Source organism: Haliaeetus albicilla, chromosome 9 (assembly GCF_947461875.1).
Source record: "Haliaeetus albicilla chromosome 9, bHalAlb1.1, whole genome shotgun sequence".
In the NCBI taxonomy this organism is placed as follows: domain Eukaryota; kingdom Metazoa; phylum Chordata; class Aves; order Accipitriformes; family Accipitridae; genus Haliaeetus; species Haliaeetus albicilla.
This window is the reverse complement of record NC_091491.1, coordinates 16,195,795-16,222,229: the sequence shown is the minus strand read 5'-3', so window position 1 is coordinate 16,222,229 and position 26,435 is coordinate 16,195,795. Positions and strand designations below refer to the sequence as shown.

The following is a 26,435-nucleotide window of genomic DNA, read 5'->3' as shown; positions in this document are numbered from 1 at the left end:
TTCCTTGCAGGTCTTTGGATTCTGAAGTTGCAAAGAAATAGATGTGTTTATATGTATGGCATGTGTAACAGCAGAAGGTCAGATGGTGCTACTGTTGACCAGACCCTAAAAATACTGCTTAGAATAGTTTTGTCCCTTGCTTTTCCTATGCACATAAGCATGCAATGAGCATGGATATATAGCTGGTGTACCCGGAAGAACTCCAGTTTCTAGTAAGTAACTTTCTCTCTATAGGATGCTGAAATGGCAAATGGTGCTGTTGCACATTGATCCTTTCCAGTTACGGAGAAACAAGCAGTAGGAACAAGTTGTTTTTATCTTGGCTCTGTTGTCCTGTTGTTTTCTGTTGAGAATAAGAAGGCTGGGTTGTTGGCAGCAAAGCTTTCTGAAAGAAGTCTGCTAAATTTATTTTTTTATATATAAATATTAAAAAGAGAATACAAATATTGCAAAGCTTTGCCTAATCAAATATGCATGCAAATAAGAGAGACATATACATGTTTATTTTGTTAATATAAAAAAGTGTGATTGGAAATTTCCCAAGTAATTGGGAAATAAAACTTTTCATAAACCCCTGTGTATCTCTGAAGCTATAGTCATTAAAACAATTAGGCTAGTGCTACTTTCATTACTATAAAAGTAGCTGAGAAGCATGAAGATTTTGCTCTAATTTTAGTCCACCTCTCCCTAGTCAGAGGCTTGCAATTCATCATCCTCCTGCAGGTAAAACAAAGAGTCTGACTTACTTGTATAGAGTCAATATATTTTAAGTTCTTTGAAAAGGAAGACTCATTCAGTCTTTAATCTCTGTTCAGCACTCTTTATCTTATGGAAGTACTTTAGTTTACCACCTTTCCAAACTAAAATGACCAGTGTTTCTTTTAGTATCACTGCAGTTACTGCCACTAAAATGTACTGGTAAAAGTAACTGAAAGCTTTAAAATGTTGTGATTTTGTAACTTGCCACAGAGCTTAAGTAACTGTATGTGTTTTCAGAAGGGAATTTCAGTATAATGATTTTCTTCTGCTGATTTATTTGGAATTTTCTGTCATTAGCGTCACACATACTAATAGCATCTATAGTGTGTGTTTGACTTAAAGGAAATTACTACCCCACATTAATCGGTTAGAAAGTGAGTGCCAAAGAATTCAAGGTGGATTGTATATTGTTCAGTCTGGCACCTTGTTCCCCTCCCTGATCTTTTCTACTAAGAGCTGAAATGAAGAGGTAAGTAAATCACACTTGTAGTAAGAAAATATTAAGACAAATCCTGGAGTAATTGCTTTCAGTGACCATGTTTGCAGCTGTTATGTTTGTTTTTTCACATTCTTTTATTGTTTTCTCATGAAGCAAAGATTCTGAAGACAAATTCCAGAAGTTTTATACCTCACTTGCACTGATCTTTTATTTTTTCCATGAGGATTTGACTCAGAACTGTCACTTGTGCCTTGGAGTCTCTCTTCTGCTACTTTGATGGTCTTGTTCTGTGTCTACACAAGTTTCAGTGGAAGGCAGAACACTGAATGCAGAATCAGGAGTACTCTTAAGTAACAAACTGTGAAGAAACTATGCTGAAATACAGTGTTAATACTTTTTTCTTTTCTGACTTGTTTCCAGGATGCTACAGTTATCTCCCACCTCATGGCACTGCTCAGTAGGTCTCGATATACACAAGAATACATATGTCAGATCTTCTCACATTGCTGCAAAGTAAGAAAGAGAATACATGTTCTTTATGCAACTTGTTGTGTTTCTGGCATATAAGAAACTATGTAAGATGATACTGCCTTTTGTGGCAGGAACATTAGGACAGTAATGACTGAACTGTTATTGCTCTGGATTTGCTGACAGATTTATTGGGGTTGATACATGTTTCTCTACGGTAGAACAAAATAGGCAAATAAGTGCTTTTCTTACACAGTGTGTATATATGTTTTTATACATATATTTATACCTTTGGCTACTAAACAAAGTCAACAGTCTAGGCAAATAGCAATCCTCGCTATTATCAGTATAAATTTTGGAAAGCTTATTTTTTTTTATCTGGAAGTCTCAAGACAGTGCGAACATTTCTTTGCAGAGGTCTTGCATCTGCTTTCAAGACAGCTGTTTTAAACCCAGAGAATGTCCTTTTCAGTTGAGTTCTACCAGTTACAGGTTTATCCAGATACATGTTCATTCCTGCTGTGTAACGCAATTCTCTTGATTTGGGAAGACTAGTTTAAAAACAGTGGCAACCCCACCTGAAACACAGAAGTTTTTTCCTTCTCTCCCCCTGCCTCCGAGTTTCTGCACACCACTGTTTTTTGTATTATTGTTGTGGTTTTTTGGTAGTTACTGTACCCATGGCTTATACAGTAACTGTATCAAAATAATTCAGTGTAGGAAATCAGATTTGTACAGCATCTTTCCCTTTTTGGAAAGTTTAAAACTAAAAGATCATAGATCATAGTTATCTCCCAGATGAACAAGTGAAAAAGTTCCAAAATTTATGAACTTGTAAGTATTTACTTTGAAAAATATCTTTCCACCTTATCACTTACAATGAGTCTTCTGGAACTCTGAATTACTCATTTGTTAAAAAAGTATTTTTCTCTACTTTGACAGCTATTTATGTACCTTCATCCAGTTGCATTTCTTCTGTTAAGTGAAACTGAGGGCTGAAAACTGTAGACTTAGTGTAAGATAAAAATATAGCTCAGCTGCTAATATTTATAGAATTGTTTAAAGAAAACATTAAGACAAAATCCTACACTGGACTGTGGAAGTTCAGAGCTATAGCTAATACTGGAAAAAGAATTTGGTATTCTAAGAAGAAAAATGGACCAGTGAGGCATCTCATGTTTATGTGGCCCTTGGAAAGGCTCCTTAATAGGCTCAGTAGCTTGAACAGGTGTAAAATCAGCCCATGTTGACTTACAAGAAAAATAACACAGGGCTGATTACAGAGTAGTGTAGAAGTCAGTTTGTATAATCAGGGGTTAGCTCTGTAGTAATATAAACCCTATTGGCTGTGTGAGAACAGCAGAGTAACTTCAGGTAATTAATCCAACATGAAAACAGTTATTGCCATCGTTTTCCAAATGAGTTACTTATAGCTCCACTAACTTCTGGTGACTTGCATATCAAATATATTGTTAACAAAGCAAATGTCTAGTCACTTAAAAATAGAGGAAGTAAGGTCTTATGAACTCAGTATACTGTTTTGAATGCCTCCTCCACCCCCCAAATCACTCTTGGAACAAATTTTACAGTGAATGTTTTGAAAAAATCCAACTTTTTGGAAAGAAAAAGTTGGTTGTGTGAACTGATAAAAACATGAATGCACAAGAAAAGCTAAGTGATAGGTATGAGTATTAGGAAATGGTTGCATTTATGGAATAAACATTAGCTGCATAACAAAGAAAAATATTTGAGGTTGAGTAAACAGATCATCACAAATGTTAAATTGATCAGGAACACATTTCTCTCTTGCCAAGGCAAATGCAGCTGTTTGACAAAAATCTAAAATGCCCCCTTTCTTTTTTGTTCAGTTCTTGGGTTTCAGGTCTGATTATCAAGGTCAATTACTGTATTTTCAGATGTAATAAAATACATCCAATACAGTGAAACAGAATTAGCAGGGGTTTTTCTGAGTTATATGGATAGGCAAAGTATGTTCTTACAATTTAAAAAAAATAGAAAATTAAATACTGAAAGTTTCAGTATTCACTACATTTTAAATGAAGACTCCATATTCCCCGCTGAGTAAGAGAACCTTTCTAATTTTCTCCTGAAGAAATGTTGTTATAGCTTTCATGTTTACGTAAGGCTTAGCATATAAAGAGGTATTGATGCTTTTATTTCTCTTTTTCCTCATCTTAGTAGATTTATTCATTAAACTAATAGTGACATATTACAGTTCCTACCCTCCTTGTTCCTGCATACTGTTCTCTGCTTAGATCTTGTGCATCCATTTTTTTTTCTTTCTTGCCAGAATCTTGTTTGGTTGGGCTTCTCAGGTTTCTTTCTTTCTCACCTGCTCAGATTTCCCTGGAAAAACTCAGACCTGTTCTCTTGAGCTAGGAAATCCTTACTTCAAGTTCCTAGCATATTTCTGCTGTTTTCTGCTTTACTGCTTCTCACTGCATTTTTAGGGTTAAAATTAACTGATAGAAAATGTAGACCCTGAAGAAGAGCCATCCTAAGCAAGGGGAAGTGTTGATTTACAGGGGGAGCAGATGCAGTTCTTAACATACGGAGCCAGGATTCTATCAACATATAAGCAAATAAGTAAACTGAAATCAGGTTGATGTACATGGTACGCTAAAATGCAAGTCAAAATTTACTTTTTAAGATTCTCTCTATCGCAGTTGACTTGTTCCAGAGAAAGTGATTTGAGTAGGTAAGCTTTACTATTTTAATAGTCAAATTAAAAAGATAAGGTATGCATTTGGAAACACATGGTTGTATGAATAATTTGAAAAGATAGTTCTGGAACTTATACTTGAATGCTGTGACATCTCTGCATAAGTAGTAATTTCACCACCAGTTGAAAATTAAAATCTTGTGTCTGGGAAAGATCCAGGATAAAGCCTGTAATCAAGGCAGCTTCCTCCCAAGCCCATTTTGAGAATGTTTTCTTATGTGATCTTAGGCCTGGTGCTGGATCACTGAACCAAGGTACATTTGCATTTAGATATCTGCTTTTAAAATTTCATTATGGAATGAATTGTTACATTGTTCTATCCTACTGCGTTCTTGAAAATTGACGTTTTATGGTGGAAAATCGTGCAAGAGGTGTGATTTCTATTCCTGAAATATTGTGTTGTTCAATCATATTTGGATAAAAAGATCACTGGATCCTGGAACTCTGTCAGTATACCCAAAGAGAAATAAGCAGAAGGCCTTGCTATTAAAGTGGTGCCTGAGCTGCTTGGAAATGATACATTAGATTCTCAAGTTTTCACATTTATATTTGAAGCTGTCCCTATGTATGGGTTAACCTGATTGTGCATTAAACAAGATGGATTGGTGTCTGCAAACACAACATGTACAGATTAGATATTTTCATGTACGTCTGGTTATGCAAATAAGAATACACCCAAGCGTCACCTCTGTACGTGCATTTGTCCTGTTTGCACAGAATTTACCGTCTGCATCTCATTGAAAAATCACTAATACTTGTGAATTACTAGAACTATCTAGGTCAATATGATTTCTTTTACTTTAATTTCATTCTTTTTTTTTTCACATATTTTAATATCTGTTCTTCAGCTTCAACACTGGCATAGCTGCGGCTTTAAATCATTGCCTCAGCCACTTCTGTGTGCCAATGTAAGTTGTTTTCCTACTTCAACCATGATGTTTTAATTGCATTTTTTGGTAGAAAGCTCTTGGTGGCAGTAGCAGCTGAAGCATCTCTTAAAGCACCAGATATGTTACATCTAAAACTAATATTATGCTTTTTTTTTTTCTTAGAGGTAAGGGATGTTCTAAAAATGTTATTTTGAATATAAGAGGAATCTGATTTCAGCTGTATCTCAAATGTGAAAATAAAGTGTCACTCATGCATACTATGTTTTATAGATGTGCCCATAAACTCATCTGGCTTTGAAAAAAAGATGAAGGAGTGAAGATACTTTCTTCACTTGTAGATTAGTCAAGAAAATGCATTGATGTATGATTAATGCTGTGACATTCTAAAAGCTGAATTTAAATTGCACATAGCCCATGCTTAATGCAAAGATGACTGGAGTCATGAATCTACTTCTAAAGAGATGTTTGTAAATCACAGATCAGATTTCACAAGAGACTATTGAGGGTTGCAGGCCCCATTGAGATTTCATGTTGTTTTTTCCAACCTCATTGAGCCTTGTCATACTACAGAAGTTCTGAGATCTTTTTACTGTAAAATTCAGTATTTGTGTTTAATTCCAAAAGCTTTTTAAATCTTGGAAAAATATTAACTTATCAGTTATTGCTGACTTAGATCTTGAAGTCAATAAATGAGTGATGGCTGACTAGATTTATCGCTAAATATATTTGAAACTAAAATAATCTGTAGGAGGAAAATGTGAATCTGTTCCCAAAGCACTGTCACATTCTGTCTGGAAACAGTTTCAGAATTAATTCCCTCTCTTCTGAAGTTAGAATTGTTGAAAATGCTTAATATTACCAGTGAAGAAGATATTAGTAACTGGGGATTTTTTTATATGATTTGTATAGAAAATCAGGAGCTTTTGATTGTTTCCAATATGAAGAATAGAACCATAAGTATTCTATCCATGTTTCTTCATTTGTGAAAACTAATTTCATTGCCTATTGAAGAAAAGAGTGGAAATGATTACTGGAAAAGGACAAATACTATAAAAATAAGAGTTGGACTTGTTTACTTAAAAAAAAAAAAAAGTTGGTGTGCCAGCTGATTACAAAGTAATTGTCAGTAAATCTACCTTTAATACTTAACAATAAGTTGCAGACAGTGGAAACCCCTTATATTTTCTTTTAAAAAAATAAATTGTTTTTTGTTTTTCTTTGAAGGGTCCAGATCACCAGACAATCTTATTCAACCATGGAGCTGTTCAGAATATCGCACATCTGTTAGTCTCCACCTCCTACAAAGTAAGACATTAAAATTATTCCGTGTTTTACATATATTTATGAAAGAAATCCAAATGAAGATTGTAAAAACTATGTCTACACATATGAACTAGAACTATAAAGAGGTATAATGTATATTTCTAGAAAAACAGTTGTTTTTATTTGTCCTATGAATTTCTATCAAAATGAGACATATTGTTTTGGAATGCTCTGTAAAGTTAAAACACCATTAATTAAAACAGAGGTGGCTGTTGTTGATCCAAAGGAAAACGGTCACTCGGCAAGCCAATAGAAATGGTCTAATTTGTTGAACAATAAATCAGAAAAAGAAATTAAGCCAAAGAAAAGCAAATGTGAGCTGTCGTAAACAGAAGTCATACCTGTGAAAACATGGATATGGAATGCGTGGAAGCCACCATCTACCTGTGCTTTGTGCTCGCTGAATTTCACGAGTTTCAGCTCCATCTCTGTTACGTTTTAGAAGTTCATCCTGGACTATCTGAAAGTACCACCTCTGGGGCAAAGCATCATATTCTACCTGTAACTTGGTGGCAAGGAGGGTCAACTAGCTCTTCTCAGTCTAACGCCATAATTTCAAATCCTGAGCACAGCCTTAATCTCGTGTAGATTCCTTAATAAAATGTTTGAATGCACAAAATGCTTTCTGAGGCTCTTCTGTGTAGTTTGTTTTTTTGAGGGCTAACAGATATCTGCTATGCAAATAATTTTGAAATCTGGCTGAAGCCAATCCTATGATGTCTAAGCAGTTGAACTTCCGGACTTTCTCATGAAGATAGCAGTTTATCCCCAGCTCTTCTCTGCCTCCCCCCCACCCCCCCCGCCCCCGAATGAATGACATGCATTCAGTATGAATGTCATTATTCTGAAAATAAGAAACAATTCAAAGTATCCAAATTTATCTTGAGTTATTTTTACTACAATATCTAATATGTTATTGGGCCGTTTTTATTTTATTGAAAGTAGGCTGTTTGCTGATTGATTGAGACTGGATGAGATAATTGTGCTTGTCTATTTTGATCTCCTACCTCATGACGAACATTCTTGATAAAGTATCTTTCAGCAGGAAAACTAGTCTTTAAATGAGAATTTCAAGTGAAGGGAAATTTGCTGCTCTGTTCTAGGGGCTTGTTAATCTCATGTGTGGTTCTTTTTGTTTGGTTTTGGGGTTGGGGGGGGTGGTGTTTATGAATCCAGTAGGAAGTATGCAGTCTTCAATATTTTGTTAGTGAGACTGATAAGCTTCTGTTTTCTGTCTTTATGTACTAAGTAGTTTTCACCATGATCAGGCAACATTTTGTTCTTTCTCCCATTAGCTGACCTTTTTTACCGTGTATTGTAAGGTGAATTTTCCAGGCTATGTTTGGCTTGGAACCCTTTCTAACAACTTCGAACCTTCCCTAATTTTTTCAAAGAGCTGCTTTAAAATAAAGAAATTGGAGCAATGTGAATTTTTCACGTTGCTTTTTCACCAACAAGGTACATGCAGTCTTGCATTAAAATACATATATTTAGTCCTACCTTACTGGAGAGATGTATAAAGTATTCTCTATTTTCTCCTTTGCTAGTTTGGTCAGGCCTTTAAGTTCCAGGTGTACATACTGAACTGCTCTTCATACACTTTCCTCTGTTAATAATCCTGGGATTAAGAGCTTCATTGTGGTCTTAGCTGCTTTCCTAGTGTTCTGCAGTAATTAGACATTCTCAGATTTCTAATGTAACTGATCCATTTTTGTAGAATACCAGCTATCTCATTCTCACACCTCTCTATACAGTTTCTTAATATTCAGCCAAATAAGAGCTTAACAGGAAAACACAGCATTTAAAAACTTTGCTTATTTTTCAATACTTGCAGTAAAGGTCAGCAAGGTATCTTAGATGATTTAGGCAGTAGGACGACACCAATAAACAGCAGAAACCCTCAAAATGGGATTTCAATCCCCATGAGAAGAGTTTGTCTAGGTCTGCCAAGAGAGTTGCCTATTATTTTTCAATAAACTCTTTTCCTTTGGTTTTGGGATTGTCCCATAGCCAGCTGTTTCTACAAGTATCTTTCCTATGTGTTATATCATTACAAGTGTGCATCTTCACCACTGGTGAGATGTCTTAACACAAAGGGACTACAGCTTATACAGTGGAATTACAGATAATGGTTTCAAGACCATATTTACATATTTTTCCAAATGCTTGCGTTCCCTGTTTCTCATGTAACTACTGAACTAATTGCCCTTAAGTAGACATTACTAGCAAAGAAAGTAGTCATCATAGTAATTTTAATATCTTTAATCAGTAGAGCAATATTATATAAAATAGTTAACTTCCAGCTAGACTTCAGTTGTCCTCAGTAGAACCGTTAGCCCCTGCCCCTGACTTCCTGCTGGCAGAAATACAGCTCTTGAGCTGTGGGTTTGACTTTTTTCAGTGCTTTTTTGATACACAATCTCGCCTTCCTGCTACTTTGAAGGATACACTGTATTCATTAGATTGTCTCAAAAGTAAATGCAACTGTTGTCAAACAAGGCTTTTGTTCTGAAGCCAGGTAACCTGCTATCTGTTCCTCCTAAGACTTCACGACTACTGATAAGAGATCTTACTGTGGCTATGATTAGATATAAAATTAACACACAGAAGTGTGATTGTCTTTGCCATTGTTGTCTACCCTTGGACTTCCATGTTTCTAAGACTTTTTGTTGAGGAGGATGGGATGGGCCTAAATCTAACTTGCAGTAAGTGCTTTCTGCAGTGATGGGGTTCTTTAGGTCAAAATCTTGTTCCTTTTTCTTTGTTTTCACACTAAGAATATGGTAACAGAAACATGGAAAGACATGGACACAGTTTAAATATGTGCAACTCTAGAAGGTGAAGACGAAGGCTAATATCTGAACTAAATTAGATTGTTCATCTGGGAAGATGATAATGGTTGGTCTTCCCTGTGTCAGAAAAGTTGTTATAAAGACTTCACAGCCTAGTGTGACTAGGCAACCATGAAATACTGTTTGGTTACAGCAAGACATGGTTTTGGACTGGAGGATGAAGATCCAGCATGAAGAAATTTGTGAATCCTTCTTGTACAGGTGATACCTGAGGCTGTGTAATAGCAGTAAAACTTATGGTATATATTTGTTTTAAGATTAGTTCAGAATCACTTCAACTGGATGGTTCTCTGTAGGCATTTTATTAAACTTAGGTTCTCTGTAGATATTTTATTAAACTTAACCTTTAAAGGCTTCTGAAATACAAATCTCAACAACATGTATTGCTGATTCTCTTATATACTTATGAGTCCTGGAAAGAAAAAGTACTACTGTTATGATACTTCTATTCTTTTGTTGTTGTTTGCATGTTTGTGAGACATCACAAATAAGACCAGTATTTCGGACTGTCTAGTTACCAAGTTTTATCCTTGCTTGTTTTTTTTCACAAGTAGTTCACAACATACCCTATAGAAGGATAATTCCAACAGAGAGATCACAGGAATGAAGGTGTGAGTTAGATGTTTCTGTCTGCCTTGTATTCATCACCTATATTTCTTATTACTTATATAGAATTATCTTCTGCAAGCCTATACAGCAGTATAGACCAATTTTTGCATTTTAAGTTAGTGTTTACATTTATACTTAATATATATAATGTTTTTACACAGGTTCGAATGCAAGCATTGAAATGCTTCTCAGTTCTAGCCTTTGAAAACCCCCAGGTATCAGTGACTCTTGTAAATGGTAAGTATAATGTTGCTGTTGGCTTATTTGACAGTCATTTTGTTGATTGGCTGAATTAGAATTACTTGGAGTTCTCTTTCATTGCTTGCAGTGTCGGTTGATGGAGAATTGTTACCGCAAATTTTTGTGAAGATGTTACAAAGGGACAAGCCTATTGAAATGCAGCTCACATCAGCCAAATGGTAATTTTCTTTGGGAATTAGAATGAAATAGTATACAATTTAATATGTAGTTTTTAACTGTTCCCTTTTTGCTTGTTGCAAAGTAATGTGATCTAAAATCTTAGGAATAATTATAGATATTTGCATTAATCTAAATCCTTGAAGAAGTGGTTCTCACCTAATAATCTTTATAGCATAACTTTCACTCTTTGCTGGATATAGACAGGAAAAAATGTTGCTGGGCAGCAGTTTTGTCAGGAACATGTATTCACATGTGGATTTTCACAAGCTGAACTGCAGTTTTCACAAGTAGCTTGGTTTTTATGATAAGTTTTACTTTGGATAGGCTGTGGTCAATTGTATGTCCTTACAGAGTATAATACTGAGATATAATCATGTAGTACAAGTTAATGTCCTTGTTGCACCACTGTTCAGAGGACTCACTCAGGTGACTGGGGCTGTGGTGTGTTGACAACTGTATGCACTAAGATGATGAGAGAGCAGACCTAGTTCCTCTTCCCAACTGTTTTAATTAAAATAGATTACTCTTTAAGCTTCATGTCTTCATACAGCAGAATTAATGTTATTAATTAATTTTATAGTTCAAATCAAACTTTCCCTTCTGGTGGCACATTTCTGTGTGTTTGTATTCATAATGACTTTCTACTCCGTGACAAAATGTGACCAAGTTCCATAACAGCAACACTAGGGTTATACTCGCTTCATAAGCTGGGAGTTGACTCCCTTTAAGACCCTTTTCCTTTTGTTGTGTTGATAATGGAATAAATTACTTCAGGGGGTTAAAGAGAAAAAATTACCCACCACTATAAACTACTAAAATTAAACGTAACTTAAGAGTTTGGGCACTGATGTATTGTTTGATTATTCTTTTAGATTTTGATGGCTTATTTTTGACCTGGATCAGTGAGTTCTCTGATTCAGTTCAGCAAACAATTTCACTGACACTTGTCTCAGTGCAAGGTCTTGAGATTCTGGGTGAGGTGGGGTAGGTAGGATGGCCTCTTTTGTAATATTGCCAGGTTATGATGACTTAACCCATTCATGAAAGAAGTTATAAAGACATTTGGCAGGGGGTGGGGGGTGTCTTAGGTAATCCCACTCTATATGGGAGGCCTGTCTAGGGACCTCCCATGCTCCATTCCCACCACAACTGGTCTATGCAATCTGGTTTTACTGGTTTTGTTAGGTAGCTCTTAGTGAAGAAGCCAAGTTAAATTAACTGCATTGTACAGTCTCAGTCCTGATTGATTTATGTGTTTCTTTGAGAATTGAGAGAATACATAGAGAATTAAGTATTAGAAATTTTTTTTTTTCCACTGATCTCGAGATACAAGGCATTGATAAGTCATGAAGGCAGATTGGAGTTAAAAGAATTGCCTGGCTCTGGACTTTTCTTCTTGTTCTGGGATGAATGCTCCCAGGTCTATTGGTGTTCTTTACTGATCTGCTTCAAATTGGAAGGAGTTGGGTAGGCAATCCCATCTTTTGTTGTTGCTTTGCAGTACTTTGGCTCAAGCAGACCTTTGAAAGCATGGAAAAATATGATGCAGTGAAAAGCAAAAAAGAAAATTGCAGGAAAATGGAAGACAAACCATTATCTTGAGTTTCAGACTGGGTTTCTAATTAGTCCACAGGCAGTCATCCTTCTTAGTAGGGCACTCAAGGCCTCAGTTTCACGACAGTCCTGGGGGCTTGCAAGGCCCTACTGGCTTTTCTTCTGTAAGTCCATTCCCTACTCGATTCCCTCCAAGTCAGACTATCTCTCTTTTCTTTTTTTCTATTGAGAGTAGTAGGTGCAATTGTCACAGGTCCTCTTTTTTTCTGCTTCTAAATTAGACTTCACTCCTGCCTTGCCAGCTCTGGTCAATTAATCTGCAGTTCCTTTCTGATTTGTTAGGAGAGTCCTTGGAATGTGGATGTAGAAGGGGTTTTTTATGCATTTGTGAAGCCTTTTGTTAAATTTCTGTTTGAATCCAGACTGGCATACAAGGCTATCTTAAGAATTGTTTTTCAACAATTGAAGTAGATGTGGAAGACCCAAATTAATACCTCTTGATTGAAATAAAGATCCTTCTTCACTTGAGCGGCAGTGTTGGCACAGAGGGAAGAGCAGTAAGCCTCTTGGGAGAACGATTTTACAGCTACAAGTGGAGCAGTAACCTTTTCTACTAAAATTACTGGAATTGCTTCCAGCTAAGCCAAGCCTATTTTGCCTGAAGTAAAAATACTTGAACTTATTTCATGTTTGAAATAGAGCTGCTTTGTCTGGCAAATAGGGTCTAGCTGGGCTAAATGGGAACTGCAAGATGGGTGCTTTCCTCCTGATTGTTCAGGTGTGAAAATGAGTATTTTGTCAGCCACAAGGCTTGGACAGTAAAAGTTTATAAAAATTATCTCTATACTAACAATCAAGTCATATCTTTTCTCTTCTGAGAAATAATATATACAAAGACTTCTGATTATGGGATTTTAGCTATGTCTGTCACTCGTAGGTGTTTGGAACAGGATCAATGATGTTACCTTCTAAGAGGTGAAAGAACTCTTTAGGCACTTGGAAAGAGCTCAGGAATGCAATGAATCACAATATGCTTACAGTATGTTAGCATATTACTGCTCCTCAGCTGAGCAATTATAATTGACCCTATGTATGCTTTTAACCTGCCCACTGAGAGTTGAAACATGTTAGTTTTAAGTCACGTTTACTGAAATGCCATTATTTCTTTAACCTCAACTGTGGTATGATAAAAGGCAGTTACAATGGCTTAGTTCAAAAGCTAAAACAAGAGATACTTGACTGTTCCCGCACTGAGTGCAGAGCAGTTATCCCCCAGCTTCATTCCACTTCCTTGTAGCAGAGCAGGTAAAAACGATAAACCACTTAAATGTAAAACACTTTTATTGGTGAGTGAACTACTTTGCGTTTCTGGTAGCTTGGAGCATGTGTACAGGTAAACTAACAAAGCAACTTACGCATTTGTATGATGTTGTGTGTCAGCATTGTAGTTTGAGACCTTGGAGTTGTGATACCCACTTTCTAAGTTGCTGTCTAATAAAGAACAAATGCTGGTTTCGTTCACTGTCAGGGACTTAATTGGGTTTATCATTAGTAAGAATGTGCTTATTCCAGCAGTGTGTTAAGACATGCTTGTGGACAAGCATCACAGCGGTGCTGCATCTCCTAGGCTAACGCAAAGCTTGAATGGTTTCTGACTAAGCTGTCAGACTACCAACTCGCTATTGATTCTCTCCTGACTGTTTTAAGTGCTTGCCCATACTGTGTGCAGCAAGGACAGTGTATATTGCTACTTTATCTTAATGCAGGTTGTTAATTTTGGATTTTTTGTTGGTAAGAGAGGTTTATGGATCAATCGAGTTTGTTGGTTAGACCTTTTTTGACCAGTGTGTGGTATATGTATTGATCAGTGCTCCAGCAAGATGTTCTGTACTAGAAATCTGCTTAAAAGTACGCCTGTAGTAGTTTGTTCGTGTGCCCAAGTCTAGTAAGCACAAATGTATTTAAATCAATGGTGGAACAAAGGGGAGTACCTTTCATTAGCACAGTTGGTCTGCTACATCTTTCTTAAGTGCATAAAAACCAATTGTAGGTGAATACATGTTTTATTATGTTGTTACAGCCTTACTTCCATGTGCAGAGCTGGAGCAATACGGACAGATGATTCTTGCATCGTTCTTAAGGTGAGCTGGTTAAACAGTTTTCTGTTTAGAATGTTTTTCTCACGTAGGGCTATCCTGGTTTTATTTGTCTCATATAAAAAGTAGTACAAAATTGGTTCCACTGAAGATTTCAAAGCACCAAGTTCTCCTGATTTTTTTTATCTAAAAAATCAGTTCCCTAGTTTCCCTTTCTGTCTTTAAGCATTTATAGTGACATGGCTTTTTAAAGAAGTTTTAAATAAAGAATCATACTAAAAGGTCAATATCCAGGAATAAATATCCTGGAGTTTGACACACATCTCTTTTGAGATTTGTAATCATTTCAGTAACCATTTTTAAGTAACATGGAAGCAACATTACTGTCTTGGTCTCTGTATATGAACAAGGCACCAGTTTGTCTTTCAATAGCTTATTTCACAAAGCTATAGCCAGAATACTTGCACAGTTTATACGTGGAGTCTGTCACGAGTAGATGATTTCTCAGGTTTCATGATGTTTTTGTACGTTTGTCTGCTTCATAATTTGGCTAGGGAAATTTGTTACAAAAAACCCCAAACCTGTCATGCTGAAAGACTGGATTTGATTTTTTATACTGCATGTGACTTTATAAGGAAATTCAGTAAAGGAAACTTCATTAAATACCATGGGAATGTAATCTGTTTCTTAATAGTCACACTTCTATAGCTAGACAAAAGAAAAAAGTGTTGATGAGAAAACATATCAGCCAGAGATCAGATAACAACAACACTGCTTGTTTCTCCATGAGATATTGAAGTATTACTGTAGTACTGCAATAAGAAAACCTGTTTGCTTTCTTTGATAATTACTGTAGCAGTCTGGCAGACTCCAAAGCTTTTAGTATGTTTTTAGCATCCTTCATTCCAGAGAATAACACATGGTTCAGACTTAAGGAAATGCAGATTAAATGCTTGAAAAAATTATTTTTTCCCCATATGTGCCCCTGTACTGAGATTGAGAAGACTACATGTGCTCTTGGAATGAATCTAGCAAGTGAAGGATCTAATCAGCAAAGCAGTCATTGTGTGGATTTGGTGGTGTGTGATCTGAGACCTAGTAACTTTTTACAAGAGTTCTTTGTCTTTGGCTGTGAAGGCCCCTCTGTGGTGTTCAGATCCTCTTGTGAACAGACAGCTAAGTGTATGCGTGACCACAGAATGGGCTGCAAGTCAATGGTACTGCAGATAGCTGTGTGTACTGCTTAAAACAATAAATGCTTACCACCAAAGGCTACTGGTTAGTATCTTCTGACTGCGGTCTGGTGCAAACCCCTGATGGCTCCTGCAAGCTTATATTTTAAACTGGAAAACTATAATGAGAGTGTCAAGAGCTGTCCCTTAGTCCTACTCTTTGGTAATGCTGGGGAAAGAGTAGCTTGTATGTAAGATACTGGAATAAGAAAGCATATTTATTCCTTCCAATATCCATGGCCATAGAGTCTGGCATATCTATGGCTTGTGTTAGTGCAATTTTGGTATCCATTATTCCAGGTAATGACAAATGAAAAATCCATATGTTTGCTGACACAAAGGCCCATTCTTTCTGTCTCTTTACTCAAGAAAGTCCAAAATGCAATTCATTCCAGTCTTGATAGTGGTATCTCTTCTGTACAGGCATCTGGTCTTAGAGCAAGTAAGGAAGCCAAGCTGCGTCCTTCTTCCTCATTCACCTATTTAGCTTTTTTCCAAATTGACACTCCAATTCCCTGTTCTCTCTTCTTTTTTATTACAACACCTGCAAACTGAGGGCTACAATTCTGTGCTCCCAACCTGTCTTGCTCCTGTAAACCTCATTCTTCTTTTGAAAGTTTCTTCCCTTCAGAAATCCCCAACTGTCATTTCAACCACAGACTATGTCCTAGTCAGGACATGTGGGTTCCAGAACTGTGCTGCTCTGGGGAGAAGAAATAGGGGACTACTGCTGTAGGCAAAGGCAGGTTATTGCTGATAGCTGGCTGCTAACTTTATGTGGGGCTATGCATGCTCTGCCATGTGGGCTGAATGGAAAACTGCAGTCCTTTCAAACCACTATGAACTGATTTGCTTGCCAGTTCACAGCAATAAGATCACTTTGTTTTTTATGGAAGCTGCTCCAGTGCAAATAAATGTTTTAAGCTGTAGACTAAAATTTGTTGTAATACTTGAGAGTAGAATAAAGAGTGAGGAGAGGAGGAAGGCACAGAACCTTGCCTTCTTGTTCAGACTCCTCAGGTAATCCCTTCTTTTCTTCTGGGGTCACTCCAGGAGCTCATAGTTTTAAGATAACACACTGTCTCAGTCTGTAGTAAATCCAGTCACAAACTGTTTGACCTCTGGTGAACTAAGACAAAGCAATGCCCCCTTTAGTTTTCAGAAATTATTGAAGAGAACTTTGGCCCTTTGCTATCAAACTTCCTTATTTTAGAGGACAGTCAGGGATGTGTGTTTCCAAAATGGTTTTGATTTATTTTCATTGCCTGGTTTGAGTAGTGGGTTGGCCTGTAACACGTGAAAAAATAAAATTCTTTGGGGTGGGGAGAAGGCAGACGTGGCTGATAAATAATGGATTTGACTGGAAGGGGAATTATTTCTCTGGAATCCTAATAACGAAAGTGACTGTTTGTCCAGATAACCCTGAAGCATCCCAGCGATACCATGTGAATTAAGTATTCCATCTTTACAGTCCATTTTCAGACTTTTATCTGCTGGCCAGAAAAGGTCAGGTGTGCTTTGTGGTTCTTCATCTTACACCTCTAATACAGTCCCCTACTCCTCTGCATTAATTACGTTGTACTGACCTGTAGGTCTAATGGAACAGTTAAAATGTGTCCTTCAGAATTCTTGATTTTGTTTTTTTTTAAACAGATGGAGTTGCTAAAAGTTGGACAGTATGCGATTTGTGTTTCTTGGGTGCTTGCAGCCAGTGACTTAACAACATCTAGCCCTTGAATTCCAAAAAATAGCTCACTTCAGGCCATTTGACCTTGGAAGGAATTGGGAAGTACATTATCTTTGTGATTTAGGCATGGAATTCCGCTTCTTTTCATTCTTACTCCACCTGAATGTGATTTCTTTGAGAGCTTATGTTCAGCTTTCATGATTTTATTTACGCTAGCCTCAGTTTTTAATACACCTTATACCAGCTTGGTAATTGAAACTGAGGATACTTAATTATTATGCTGCAGTTCTAAATTCTACAGATTAAAAAGTATAGTAATAATTAAATGCCTGAAGGCCTTTAAAGCAAACTTTGAACAAACTTGCAGAGGTCCTAGAAATCTCACTTTTGGAATGAGGTAATTTCTGAGGGCTGCTTAAATTTACCAAACCTCAGCAGCTGTCTTCTTTTTTAAAGAGTCCTTAGGTGTGTCTGTGCTGTCAAGCTGAAAGTCTTATCTGATGTCTTAAGTGACAGATACGCAGAGAGGAAGTGCTTTGGTTCACTGGATTAGGTACAAGATTCACAACCTAAATAGTAATCCTTGTGGTAGCATCTACTTTTTTAATAAACATAGGCAAGTCCTGTAACTGCTTCCTTACCTGTGGAATGAAGATAAGATATTTATCTATTTAATCATTTGAACAGTCAAAGGATAAATGTTATTTCAGGTCCCCAAAAACATAACTTTGAGAAACATTTTCTACTAGTGTAATTCTGTTGAAGTCAGTGGAGTTACACAAGCAAAAACCTTGATACTATTCCTTATCCATTTTCATACTTCTATTTGGTGAGGCTCGAGTGAATGGAGTCCCCACCATTGGAGAACTGGTCTTTCCAGAGTTAAGTGCTTTTCATTGAGCTTCAGGTAAAGAAAGATTTGATTGTTTTTAATATTTAAAGTAGAGAAGGTATGACAAAAATGCTGACTGTGAGTGTAACCAAGGTAGGAGGGTCTGTCAGGTTAAGGCAGAATGGACCTGGACTCCAAGTGGACTTCATTTCTGGTTGACCAAATATACTACTTAGGAGTAGTCTTCCCTTCCCTGCTACTCCTAGCAGCCAGTGTGCGTCAAGGAAGCCCTGAGATTATTTTTGACTGCATTGTCCTTAGTCAATCTTAGATCACAAAAGGGCAGGAGGGGTCAAATACTTCTTGAGGGCAGCTTGGGTACTTTTGGTTCTTGTGTGTAGTAAGAATAAACCTGTGCAAATATGAACTTTTGAGGGGATGGGGGGTTTTTTTGGGGGGGGGGGAAAGTGTTTGGGTTTTTGTTGTTTTGGTGTTTGGTGGTTTTGGTTTTTTTTTTACCTTTTGCGAAACTTTGACCATGGTCACTTCTAAACATTGCATTCACACAGACTAATTTTGACTGCATGAGAAGTTGGTTGAAAGTAGCCTACTGTATACTTAGTAATGTCTGAACAATTTCTCTGTGTGTGTAGTCTTTAAAACCACTAAAATCTTTGTCTGAAGGTACCAATTTAAAGAACTTCTTGAGAATTGCTGTAGGATAGCTATTTGATTTTTTTTGTGAGCTGCTTTATGAATGTAGCTGCACTAAAGAGTGGTGGGTTTTTGTTTGTTTGTTTGTTTTGAAACTTTTCAGACTCTGCCATGTTTGGTTCGAATGTGTAGTAAGGAAAGACTGCTGGAGGAGCGAGTGGAAGGAGCAGAAACACTGGCCTATTTGATTGAAACAGATGTGGAGCTCCAGAGAATTGCCAGCATTACCGACCACCTCATTGTCATGCTTGCTGACTACTTCAAGTATCCCAGCTCAGTGAGTGCAATCACTGATATCAAGAGGGTACGTTTCCTTACCCAGTTCTGAAGCTTTGAAAATGTGCAAAACCAATAAAAAATGGGCTCAGGATATTTCTTTTTTTACTCCATTTAAAACTTATGTCTGAGTTCCTCAATAGAAAGGTGACCAGAGGTCCAGTACAACTTGATTCCTGATGCATATAGTTCCCAAGTCTTTGCTTGCTCACTGCTTTTTCTGGAACTTTTATTATCCAAACTAAAATCATTGTGTATATCTGGACTCCCCATCCTGTAAGAAGAATGCTGCCATTCTTCTGTGTCAAATATAGAGAGATGGGCAATGGGCAGTTTAATGTAGCTTCACCATATGAGTTCCGTTACGTTTTCCAGAGATAGCAATGAAGCACCAGACTGAGATATCTGTCATGGTTCTCCTTTGCAGAGTTTAAAAGACTTACCTTCAGGAACCAGTACGTTTCAGCTTCATAAGAGATAATAGTCCATCTGATGAGAGAGCGATTTCAATTCTTAGGTCATGTTTGTGAACAATGTTAAGTTCAGAGATGGTTCTGTTCTGTTAAAGCAGAAAAACATGTGGATGTCATGTAGCATTTCATATTGTGAGTTATCTGCACTTGCAAGACGTTGGATAAACAGAGACCAGATGGACCTTGGAGACTTAGTTTCATAGGTGTTGTACTAGGAGTTCTCATCGGTGAACTCTTTTTTACAGATTTGGATACACTTTCCAAATCACTAGTGGATCAATCAAAGCACTAGTGGATCCATCAACCTCAGAAGCAAGATTGTTTTTGATATTCTGCATAGGGAAATATCCATTGCCTATTCTCTTCCCCTCTTAATGAGTCTGATTTTTTTAGAAAGTACCCCCCAAAAAAAGGACTACAGAGCCTTGGTTTTTCTCTGAAACTAGCCCAAGAGGTAGACTTGCCTTTCAGACTTTTATAGAATGGCATTGATTCTGCATATAGAGCTGCCTTGAATTCCATGTAAAAATGCAAATTAAATATAAAAAAAAATCAATTGCAGTATAAAATTAAATAAGCAGAAGGAAGTTTAGCAGCTGATTGAGGAATAATGAATGTTGGCTGTAGCATCAAAAATATGATTAAGTTCCAAATGTGAGTGGGGCAATTATAAATATTATGACAATGCTTTGAGTGTTCAGAAAGTCTGTAAAAACAGTCAGCTGGGAAGCCAGGGTGCTTACTTTGTAAAGAATGCTTTGAATTACACCCTGTAGGGTAAAAACTACATGAGTGAGGACTCTACCAAACCGATTACTTGTCTGTTTTAAATGTTTTTAACAATGATGTAATACATTCTGCTCTAATATAGCTGCACCAGAGAGAATTGCTCATACAGCTCAATTTTGGACAGTTCTTTTATTTCAGTGCTTTGCTGCTTAATAGCGCTTTTCTGGCATTCTGTGTAGACTTTAAATATTGCATTGTTTTGTGGAACCCTTTGCTACAGAGTTTTGAGGGCAGTCAGAATCATAGAATCATTCTCATTGGAAAGAACGTGAAGAGGTCTGAAAGTCTTAATTTTCTGTTCAAAGCAGGGTCAGTGCTGAGCTTGGAGGAGATTGCTCAAGGCTTTGTCCAGTTGGCTCTTGAAAACCACTAAGAATGGAGATTAAGCAACCTCTCTGAGCAATCTATTCCAAAGTTTGACCATTCTAATAGTGAACTTCTATTTCTTATATCCAGGAAGAACCTCTCCTGTTTTGATTTGACTATTGTCTCTCCTCTTGCTGTGCACCTCCATAAAGAGTCTGGCTCCATGTTTTCCTTGTAGGTATTGGAGGGCTGCTCTTAGGTCTCCACTCAGCCTTCTCTTCTCCTGGCTGAACAAGCCAGGGTACATCCCATCTGCTCTGCCAGGTCTGCTCTCCTGAAGTCAAGGCTCTGTACTCTGTGCCTTTCTCACGCCTCTCAGCAACTTGAACACTGCTGTTTTATGATCCCTATAGCTAGTGCTCCCATTAATTATCATACCCCTAAGCAGTTTTTCCTGATTTGCGAGCAGCCTATCCAGTAGTGCATCACCCTAATTCACCCCTTTAGCACACATGTTAAGAAGTTACCTTCCAGAAACCTCCTAGACAGCTTGCAGCCTGCTGTGTTACCTTTACAGTGGAAGCTGGAAGTTAACATCCACCTTAAGATGGAGGTCCTGTGATTTAGAGACCTGCTTTGGTTCCTACTTTTGCTTCAGTTCTCTTGATAAAACTTCCCTTGATTGTCTCCCAATTTTTTCACTTCTCCTGGCTAGTTCCTATAAATTTCTCTTGGGTAAATAAGAATCGTTTTTGCCTGAATATGGTCTGGATAGAGTTGTAACTTTATAGAGGTGTTTTGGCCTCAAATTGTTTAAGTTGACTTATCTGTAACTCCACAGAGAAATTAACCGTATTCTTAACTTCAGTTATATTATTCAGTTGGTAAATGTGGACATCAGCTAATGGAACAGCAGTTCATTTGTGTTTCTGGCTACCCTTGGTGTGGTAGACAAAACCCCAGTAGACAAGCACTAGATTACAACAAATAAGAATATCACATCTGTAATTTTTTAGTGTCTAAATTTCATATCTGTGCTTTATTTAAATAGCTTGACCATGATTTGAAGCATGCCCATGAACTGCGCCAGGCTGCTTTCAAGCTCTATGCTTCCCTGGGAGCAAATGATGAAGATATTCGAAAAAAGGTGAGCCTTTGAAAAAATGTTAGCAGTCAGGCAAAGATGTAGCTGAAAGTTAGGCTGGAAGGCAGTGCAAGAGTTTGCACCCTTCCAGCCCCCTTTTTTTTTCATTGTGATGTAAATAGGTTGAAAGGAGAAAGCTCTCTTTCTGTTACAACAGAAACTTTCAGATTGCACTTCCTTTGCATGGTTTTGAACAAAAATTAATGTCTTGCCATAACAAAATATAAGAGTAAGGTTTATTTATGTAAACATCTTTACAGTGATGAACTATAGATTCTCACAATAAGTTGTCTTTCAACATGTGGTCCTTGCTACTCATAAGCTGTGCAGGAATATTGTTGTGGCATATGAATAATTTCTGAAATGTATGTTCTGAGGGACAGAATATACCTCTGTTGTCATGTATCCTATTATAAAACAAATGTTTTTTTCAAAAATAACCCCTGGAAAGTCTAATCATGTTGGGAAACAAAGCCAAAATGTTTTCCATGATTCTGAAGTGACCAAGGGGGCTTGCACTGTCATAACAAAGCAGTTGCTGTGAAGGAAAACAAATTCTATTCAAACATCACGGGGAAGAGATTGGATGATTGGAGCACTGATACAGTTAAAAATTTATGTGTGGAAAGTGGAGGGGAATTAAACAATGAATTATTAAAAGCAGCATGTTTTTAAATTAAGCATGGAGTTGCTAATGTCAAACGTGGCAAGTACAGGAGGCAGGAGAATTTTCTGAGTTTATTTGCTGGTTAAAGGGGAAAAACAGAGGGAAGAAAGTTATGGACAGAAAGGAGGCAGGAAAACAGTGTTGAAAAGATAACTAGCAGGAAGATTTATCAGTGGGGAACCATTCAGGATCTCCAGAATTCAAACCCATAAACTTCTATTTTGTTGCAAGATGAACTTCTTTAGTTAATAGTAAGGATCCTTCTTTTACATATTGAAGCATTGTTTTTGATAAGTGATGGGTGCGTAGACAACAAAGTTGATTTATTATACAAAAGCTGTCTTTCATCTTGGTATTTAACTCCCTTTTATCCTAGTCTTAAGTACTTGTGCTGGCCATGTCTAAATATGGCAGATGAACTACTGTGTATTTCCAGATAGCTCTATAACATGTCTCTAATCTGTAGTTTTTTATATATTTTATATATTGTGTGCTCTCTTTTCGTAGAATCATAGAATCGCTTAGGTTGGAAAAGACCTTTAAGATCATCAAGTCCAACCGTAACCCAACACCACCATGCCCACTAAACCATGCCCTGAAGTGCCTTGTCTACGTGTTTTTTGAGTACCTCCAGGGATGGTGACGCCACCACTTCCCTGGGCAGCCTGTTCCAATGCCTGACAAGGCCATTTTGTTTTAATATGACATTAAGGCTAATTCATATATGTATAACCCTCTTGTTCCTTGATGATTAATAAAATAATTTTGAAAGCTGTAGTGGAGCATAGAATGTAGATTTTTTTTCTTTTTTTTTTTTTTTCTAAATTGTATGCAGATACACATTACTTTCCATTTACTCTGGGAAGAGAATGTGGCTTGCTGTTTTTTAGCTACAGTTTTTGTATGCAATATTTAAAATGTTGCAGACAAAACCCCAGTAACCCATAAATGCTTATATTATTTTATTCATATAATATTCATTCCTTTTTGCTCCAGATCATTGAGACCGAAAATATGATGGACCGTATTGTTAATGGCTTGTCTGAATCTAGTATCAAGGTGCGATTAGCTGCAGTCAGGTAGGAGGCTTTTCTGATTCATACAAATACTTTTGTCTTGTCAAAGTCTGTTGCTACACTTGTTAGAATTTCTGCTCATTTTTCAAAAGCTAATCTGAAGTCATTTCTACTGATGGAAAATTTATTGGTGGTGGTGGTGGGGAGTTATCCTGGACTAATACAATATTTTCTTTTTGCTATTTACAGTCTACTACTTACCAAATTCTAAGCTGAATCTTTGTGTAGAAGCAATGTATATATTACAGTAGTGTACGTGTGAGTGTGTATGTTTCACAATGAAGGTTTCTTTTCCATTATAGATGTTTGCACAGTTTGTCCCGTTCTGTACAGCAGCTCAGGACAAGTTTTCAGGATCATGCTGTATGGAAACCTTTAATGAAGGTAAGTAAAGAAAAGTCAAGTCTCAACTACTGAAGTGTTCTGTTCCATTAAAGGAGGATATGGTCTCTGTTCAATTTTCATGCCTTTCTGTAGAATCATAATAGAAATTAACCTAGAAATCAGAATTCCAGGACCTTCTCATAAGAGTCATAAATCCACACAGGCCAAGCAGCAGCAAAGAGGACTGTGGTCCATGCTTGATTTTTGGTTGAGTTTTCGTTTTGCTTTGGGTTTTTTGAGTGATCAGTGAGTGAGGCTAAGTTATCCCTAATGTTTACATAGGGCACTACAAGGACTCTATGTCCTTTAATTTTGAGCTCAGACTAGGTGGCACAGTTCAGACGTGGCCTATAAGTCCTACAAGAGAATTTAGATCTGCGTTTTCTCCTGTAATTCTCTACATTCTAGATCTCATTGCAGATTCTAAAACTGAAGCCAAAGAGCTCAACAAGATCTTTAAAAAGACAGATTTTAATATAATGCAATTATCCACAAGATTAAATGAGATCAAAGCGTGTAAGGTGTATATCATCTCTTATCCTGTAATGTGACTGTCATTAAGTGCAGATAAATAAACCAGTTTCTCAGTTTCAACATCTTTTAGACCTTGAAAATGGGGAGCAAAGTCTGCTAGCAAGAAGCCTGAAAGCTTGGGCAATATTGACATCCATGAGAATCATCAAGAGATGCACCTGAAGTGAGCTTGACTCTCTATTCAGAAGTAAAATAGCCAGACCAGAGAAAATGTTGTTGGCAAAAATGAGCTGATGAGCCTGATAACGAGACAGTCATGTGAGCTTGACTGTTCAAAGCTTTACTCAAGAGTCCGGAAGGAAGTAAATGATCAGGAGATCCTTTAGTTATTTCTGGTGATATTTCAATACAAGAAAGATGCCTGTTGGGCATACTACTCAGTGACATTTTATTCAGGCCTGATTTTCTCTGTTCTGCTTGTGTTGTAATTCTCACAAGTTATGGTCTTAAGAAAATTTGACTCATTATACTACACTCACTGGCCATCTTGTTGGCTGCAGGCCAAGAACCTTTCTCAGCCTTTTATGTTGCTTGTATGAATTAGAGGTCCTAAAGTATGGGCCTAGTTTTTTCTACAGTTTCATGGTAGTAATGATGGGAAAATTATTTTCTAAAAGTATACACAATACATTTATTGAAAGTTCAGCATTCATCCTTGGATTGGTTGTGGGAATTTTGACTACTAATCCATGGATGTCTAATTCATTAGTCTTATTGGGAGGTCAAGGGAGACTTTTTCATGCAGGTTTTGTGCTGTCACTGTAGTGTAATAATCCCATGATTCAGGACTCATGATCATCACCTGAAGGGGCTTGGAGGGAATGGTTTGAATGTGTTAAGAGTTTGCAAAAGGCCAAACATGAAAACATCAAACCTTTATAAATGTAATACACAAAAAGGTCAGGATTGCTTGAAGAAGCACAACTAGCATAAAAGGAGAGCCATGTGAAAAAAACAAATGTAGATGTCAGACTTCTGTGTAAACACAGCTGCTGGCAGTTGTTCATTTTGATTTTTATTAAATAAGCTGAAGTCAGAAACTTGTATGTGCATTCCAAAATGTCAAGAATTATTCTTAATAGAAAATAAAAGTAATATTAAATAAAGATAAATTAATTTTCAGTCTTGATTAATAACAACTATGTGAGTCCTTTCTCTCTCCCCTAGCAGGTAGATCTGTAGAAGCCATGGAAGAATAACATCTAAAAGTATAGGACTTGCATATATGTTCTTTAGTGCAAGCCACTGTAAATGCAGTTAATTGTTAATGTTTGCAGTTTGCTCACTGCTCTGAAACAAAAGGTGGTACAGAACAACCCATCCATTCCCCCTTTCTTTGCTGGAGGAGAAGTGGTATCCTCCATGCCTATTTCCTCACTGAGTTTTCTCAGAACATGCAAGGGAGATGCTCTGTTTAAGAATGGCATGTATTGGTCCTGCTGGAGATCCAGGCACAGATAAGACAGAGTATAACTTGTTCCAGGCTGGTCGCTTTTCTGAAAGGATGGTCATGAAGAAATTTGCCATGTTGTGCTTTGCACAAAGTACAAAAGCATTGAGTAGGTTCCTCCTGGAGCTTCTTCCGCTTTTCTGCAAACCATGACACAGAGGTGCACTGCAGGACACGGCCTGCTCTCTGTTGAGAGAATGGCTGCAGAGCTAAATTACAACTGCCGGCACACATATGCTTTGCAGAGCGGGGTTCTATTCCCATTGATTTCTTTCAAATTGGACCTGAAAGCTCTCAAATCTGGTTTCTTTAAAATTGCGTTGCTCCAGCTTGTCATGTAATGTGTCTCATCACATTGAGTTGAATGAGCGCTGTCTGGCTCTGCACTGCTAGCATCAAAGCCTCTCCTTAAGTATGGAATATCAAAGTGCAGGATAATTACAGGTATTTGATTTCAAAATGATCCCTTCCTTATCCTACTAGTTAATGGAGATTCCTCACTCTCCCCTTTGTGACTGCAGGTTTTACAGAATGCTCCAAATGAAATTCTTGTAGTAGCATCTTCCACGCTATGCAATCTTCTTCTGGAATTCTCTCCAAGCAAGGAGGTCAGTATTTATCCAGAAACAAGAGGTAATAGTCAAAAGTTACATTATACAATGGTTCGATAAGCATAAAGGTATCTTAATTGGTAGCCACTGCTTGTGGAGCATTATAT

The 26,435-nt window shown here is 37.2% G+C and overlaps 1 protein-coding gene across 4 annotated transcripts in view; it reads left to right on the top strand.

Annotated features, from left to right (window-relative positions):
* ARMC8 (armadillo repeat containing 8) overlaps positions 1–26,435 on the top strand; it is an 88,652-nt gene that overhangs the window by 48,899 nt on the left and 13,318 nt on the right. For 3 of the 4 annotated variants that reach the window (XM_069791834.1, XM_069791832.1, XM_069791835.1), the window contains 11 exons: positions 1,619–1,711; positions 5,258–5,317; positions 6,524–6,604; positions 10,245–10,320; positions 10,412–10,502; positions 14,138–14,198; positions 18,722–18,922; positions 21,514–21,609; positions 23,270–23,352; positions 23,652–23,733; positions 26,239–26,325. In XM_069791834.1, coding sequence (XP_069647935.1) covers positions 1,619–1,711; positions 5,258–5,317; positions 6,524–6,604; positions 10,245–10,320; positions 10,412–10,502; positions 14,138–14,198; positions 18,722–18,922; positions 21,514–21,609; positions 23,270–23,352; positions 23,652–23,733; positions 26,239–26,325 — 1,011 coding nt within the window. The remainder of the gene's footprint in view (positions 1–1,618; positions 1,712–5,257; positions 5,318–6,523; positions 6,605–10,244; positions 10,321–10,411; positions 10,503–14,137; positions 14,199–18,721; positions 18,923–21,513; positions 21,610–23,269; positions 23,353–23,651; positions 23,734–26,238; positions 26,326–26,435) is intronic. The other variant, XM_069791833.1, reaches the window with a different exon arrangement.